Genomic DNA, 6,056 nt, shown 5'->3' with positions numbered 1-6,056 from the left:
TGCCACACCTGTGTTATGAGCCTGGTGTTTACTGTTTCAGTCTCCTTTGCTGAAACTGCTAAGTCACTGTGGTGTAATAATTTACAACTTGGAAAGGTAAAGCTGACCATGACAAGATTTGAACCCAGGATGCTTGAAAGTTCGAACTAATACCACATGGAATTTTATCAAACACCCTAATCCTCCTCATCATCATCATAATCATTCAATTTCCATTGTCCATGCTGGCATGGGTTGAATGATTTGACCAGAGCTGGTAAGCTGAGGGGCTGCACCGGACTCTTCGCCTTTGGCATAATTTCTACAGCTGGATGCCCTTCCTAATGATTCTGCCTATTAGTCTTAACACTTAATCAATGTTATTCCTTTAACCCAATATTGTTACCCTAACAACCAAGATGTAGACAGTCCAAATATATCAATAAAATTGCTTTTTTCTTTTCTTTCAATTACAGACGAACACAACGAGAAAGAACGACAGGCCATCCCAGTGCGACACCATTGCATCTTCTAAAACCATCGACCACATTGGTGGGTTTGCTGACAGAGACAAAAGTTACGTTGATAAAAAATCCTCGAACTGCATTGGCTGGACTTATCCCACTAACAACAACAGCAACAACAATAATTATAATAATCATGCTTTTCCATCCTTATATGGTACTGCATCAATTATTGCAGTCCCTAATCTGAACCAACTCCACCAAGTTGAGGACCAGGCTTTGGATCTCACACAGAACCATAGAAACTTAAATTTTATGCCTGACAATGGATCTACCAAAGAATCTCTTCTCTCTACAGACAAATTCCTTAGTAATAAACAATTTCCTGTCACTGTAATTCCAAAAGTTGAACAGACAGAATTGTCAAACGAAGGTCATTCAGAGAAAAAAACGAACGAAATTCTTTCTTTTGTGAAAGATGCTGTTAAACTTTCCAAAGACAATATGGAAGCGTTTGTGATCGTTTCAACAGCACCAAACCAGTTTTCATTCTGGGGTACTTCACAATTCATTAATAAATTCAAATCTTCCGAGCCTTTAGTTCCATACCACCCAGTAAAGTGCCGTGACTTTCTGGAACCTGACCAAAGTTTGTTGACTACAACACCAACGACCACTACAATGAAAGCGATGACAACAATGGGAGAAACTGTATCAAATAAAATGAACCAATCACATTTGATAAGAAGTGAACATGAAAGAAAAAAGGAGCAGCAACTCTCAGGTAAAAAGCAAAACTGCTTAAAGATTCCTTCGCCATATTCTTTCAAACATTCAGCACTCTTCCTGACAAATTTACTGCACAAACGGAATGCAACAAGTGCAGGTGCTGTCGTGCAAGTACCGGGTTTTAACGTGTCAAAGAATTCAAATAAACACAAAACGAAAGCCTTCAAAAGGAAGTCGTCCACCCAAGACATGAACATCGATGACAGCCAAGAAAAGGTCACGTCTAAATGGAACGGGGATGAGTTTCACGACAGTCGGGATGTTGACAGCGAGGAGGGTGACGAAGAAGAGGCGCCAAAGGAGAATGTTGTCATTACTCTCATGCAAAAAGAGCGCAGCCAGGCACTTCTGCGGATTTTAAAGTCAAGGAGGAACAAGGCAGGGAAGAATTTCAAATTTGGTGCAAATGTGCAAAATGGGTTGACTAGAGATGTAAATCCTAGTAAAATTAAAAATACATCTCTTGTTGACTAAACACTGCATGGCCACATGTTGCCATCGGCAGTGATATCCAATGTGTGTGTATATAAGTTAGAGGTGTTTAACCCTTTTGATACCAACCCGCCTGAAACCGGCTCTGCCTCTGAGTACAAATGTCTTGTTTTCAAAAGTTTTGAATTAAAATTTTCCACCAAACCTTAGTCACAATTTATGTTCCTAACACTAGCTTAATGATAACTAAGTTATTTTACTAAATTCTTTGTTATATTTAAAATTAATTGAAAGAAACACAGAGCATCTCAACAGAAATATAGTAACAAAAGGGTTAAAATATATAATAGAGAAACAGTTCTTAACCCTTTTGAAACCAACCTGGTTGAAACCACCTCTGGCTCTGCAGTACAAATATCCTGTTTTCATAAGATTTGAATTAAAATCTTCCACTAAACCTTAGTCACAATTTATGTTCCTAACACTAACTTAATGATAATGAAGTTATTTTACTAAATTCTTTGTTATATTGAAAATGAATTGAAAGAAACACAGAGCATCTCAATAGAAATATAGTAACAAAAGGGTTAAACCCTCTAAGGGATAGATATATTCAGAGGCACTCCTAGTAATTACCTCAGTAAGTATGGTCCTTGTTATAAGGTATATGGCAGCAGGTAATTTAAAAGGTAAACCGTAGTTTAATGTATATATAGATGATAAGAAAATGGAGGAAAAAATAACAATGAGAAGTTGGTCTTTGATGCTAAAAGACCATTATTTAATTAGTTAAGAAAGGTGACATTTTCTACCTCACACCATCTTCCTCTTACAATGATTGTTTGTCCTTTATTTTTTACAAAACATTCCTTATTTATTATGAATTATTATAAGTTGTTATCATCATCAATAAGGCGGTGAACTAGCAGAATCGTCAGTACGGCAGACAAAATCTGTTGCTATGTTCCGAGTTCCAATACCACCAAGGTCAACTTGGTCTTTCATCTTTTCAGGGTCAATAAATTAAGTACTAATGAAACATTGGGGGTTGGTGTAATCAACTATACCCTTCCCCCAAAATTTCAGGCCAAAGGATTATTATTATTATTATTATTATTATTATTATTATTATTACTATTACTATTATTATTATTATTATTATTATTATTATTATTACTACTACTACTACTACTACTACTACTACCACTACTACTACTACTACTATTAAGGTGGCAAGATGGCGGAATCATTAGCACGCCAGGTGAATGCTAATTGGCATTTCTTCCATCTTTACGTTCCGAGTTCAAATTCCTCCAAAGTTAACTTTGCCTTTCATCCTTTGGGGTCAATAAATTAGGTACCAGTCAAGAACTGGGATCAATGTGATCGACTACCCACCTCTCCACAAATTCCAGGCTTTGTGCCTATAGGGCTTTCCTATAAGTAGGATATCTCCCTTGGCTAGGTGGCGCTCCATGTAGATAATTAAACTTCCGGAGGCTACCCACGCCATTGTTATTGTTTTACGTCTTATCATGGATGTAAAGCAGCTTGATGATTCAGCTATCGAAGTACTTACTGTGCCTGAGTTAAAGAAATATTTAAGATTATATGGACAGTATGTTACTGGAAGAAAGGCGGACTTGACTGAAAGGTTGAAAGGAATAAAAATTCTGTCGATGAAGAATGTCAACAAAGTAAATTCATCGGACGATAAGTCTGAAGTATCGGACGATACTTCAGACAGGAATAAGCAGAAGCTTATATCTCCTCTCGGTGAAGTATTGCCTGATCTAAAGATCTTTGTAAGTTGCCGAATTTCACAGATAATGACATAATTACCTCGTGCTACGGATGAAAGCAAAGCAACAGTTAAGGAGTGGCATATTTTACCACGACAGACACGTACACAGCATCGAATACCATGATGTGAGTGAAAGCTGCCCTCACTGTATTGTCCGGTGTCTGGTAATCCCTTCGATACCGACATCAAACCAAATTAGAATCCTGACCACAGAGTGTGGGTAATTGTGTCAAAGGTCACTGGCAATGTGCATTCAGCTGATTGCAACTGTTAAAGCAAGTCACTGAGCATGCGTACATGTCATACGGGAGAGTTCCAATCAGGGGTGGATAACACCTTATAGGAAAGCCCTATATTAGAGGGGATTATTATTATTATTATTATTATTATTATTATTATGGTGGTGAACAGGCAGAAACGTTAGCACACCAGGCAAAATGCTTAGTGACATTTCGTCCATCTTTGAGTTCTGGGTTCAAATTCCATCGAGGTCGGTTTTACCTTTCATCTTTTGGGGGTTGATAAATTAAGTACCAGTCAAGAACTGGGGGTTGGTATAATCAGCTTATCCCCCTCCCATAAAACTACTGGCCCTGTGCCAAAATTATTATTTTTATATAATTCTTATTTATTGATTTATTACTATTTATTTATTAATGTTAGTTAATTAGCCTTCGATTCATTCACTGCTGAAGACTTGGTCTTCAGACCTATTTCTAACACCTCCCTGTCAACAATATCTCTGTTCTCCTCCCTCATCCCACCACAGCTGCCATCTACTACGAGCTCTCACAAGTCATTTCCACACCACCACCACCACCACCACCACCACCACTACATTCATTGCAACCATCACCATACACCACCACCACATACAACATCACTACCACCAATACCATACCATCACTATAACTATCATCACCACCATCATCATTGCAACTACACCATTGAAATTCATCTCTGCCACATCAGTGCCTGAGTGTGGACGAGAAGATATTGCAGGTCGACGGCCATCTTTGTCTATTGTAACATGCTATGTGACAGATTAAATGATTTGAAATGAATAAAAAAATAAAAATAAAAGAGAGAGAGAAAGAGATGTAGAAGAAATATTTTGTTGTTGTTTTTACATTTACTATGTCTATCTTGGTTAATTTTACCTTAGTGCTTGCAACAATCGGAACTCTGCTAAATTTACATTAAGAACACATGCTTGGTTTACAGATAATTTATTCACTTTCTTCCATCAGTCTTCTGGGATTAGCAAATAAATAAAAATATATATATATATATATATATAGGCGCAGGAGTGGCTGTGTGGTAAGTAGCTTGCTTACCAACCACATGGTTCTGGGTTCAGTCCCACTGCGTGGCCACCTTGGGCAAGTGTCTTCTACTATAGCCTCGGGCCGACCAAAGCCTTGTGAGTGAATTTGGTAGACGGAAACTGAAAAGAAGCCTGTCGTATATATATGTATATATATGATATGTGTGTGTTTGTGTGTCTGTGTTTGTCCCCCCAACATCGCTTGACAACCGATGGTGGTGTGTTTACATCCCCGTAACTTAGCGGTTCGGCAAAAGAGACCGATAGAATAAGTACTAGGCTTCCAAAAAATAAGTCCTGGGGTCGATTTGCTCGACTAAAAGACGGTGCTCCAGCATGGCCGCAGTCAAATGACTGAAACAGGTAAAAGAGTATATGTATATATATATACATATATTATAATAATATAAATAATATATAAATATATGCATATATCCATACATATATGTACATAACTACATCTATATGTATACGTACATGCATATATGGGTACAGGACATCAAAAAAAATTTTAAACACAATGAGAAATACAGTTCTATATTTAAGAGATGAGGAATTATTTACATTATTTACATTATTTACATTTGACGGATATTTCTCCTCATCTTGTTTGTTGTTAACACAACGTTTCGGCTGATATACCCTCCAGCCTTCGTCAGGTGTCTTGGGGGAAATTTCGAACCTGGGTTCTCATTCCTAACGATGTTACTATTATTATAGTATATGGTGTTAGTGGTTAAGAGCGCGGGCTACTAACCCCAAGATTCCGAGTTCGATTCACGGTAGCGACCTGATTAATAATAATAACAATAATAATAATAATAATAATAACATAATAATAGTAACATCATTAGGAATGAGAACCCAGGTTCGAAATTTCCCCCAAGACACCTGACGAAGGCTTGGAGGGTATATCAGCCGAAACGTTGTGTTAACAACAAACAAGATGAGGACGAATATCCGTCAAATGTAAATAATGTAAATAATGTATACAATGAGAAATGAAAACAGAATACAAACCTTTTTCGAACAATGAAAAAAACCCCCAGAGAAATGAGACCTGCAACATAAAGAGTATACCCCTTCGTCAGTTGTCCCTGTTTCACATATATATATATATATATATTAAAAAGTAACAACAAAAGAACCAGACTGTGATATTAGATAAATAGAGGAAAGCGTTTAAACCAACTCTTACTCTACGTACGCTGTCTACAGTTGCTGACGTCAGCACTACAACTTGCTAAAGAAGAAATCAAAC

At 37.3% G+C, this 6,056-nt stretch overlaps 1 protein-coding gene across 1 annotated transcript in view; it reads left to right on the top strand.

Annotated features, from left to right (window-relative positions):
• Positions 1 to 2,392, top strand: part of LOC106884181 (uncharacterized) — a 57,172-nt gene extending 54,780 nt beyond the window's left edge. Inside the window, exon 3 of the mRNA XM_052978193.2 lies at positions 456 to 2,392. Coding sequence (XP_052834153.2) covers positions 456 to 1,706 — 1,251 coding nt within the window. The 3' untranslated portion in view covers positions 1,707 to 2,392. The remainder of the gene's footprint in view (positions 1 to 455) is intronic.
• The last annotated feature ends 3,664 nt before the right edge of the window (positions 2,393 to 6,056 follow it).

Source organism: Octopus bimaculoides, chromosome 30, assembly GCF_046866305.1.
Source record: "Octopus bimaculoides isolate indiv1 chromosome 30, ASM4686630v1, whole genome shotgun sequence".
Classification (NCBI taxonomy): domain Eukaryota; kingdom Metazoa; phylum Mollusca; class Cephalopoda; order Octopoda; family Octopodidae; genus Octopus; species Octopus bimaculoides.
This window is presented reverse-complemented; position numbering and strand designations above follow the sequence as displayed.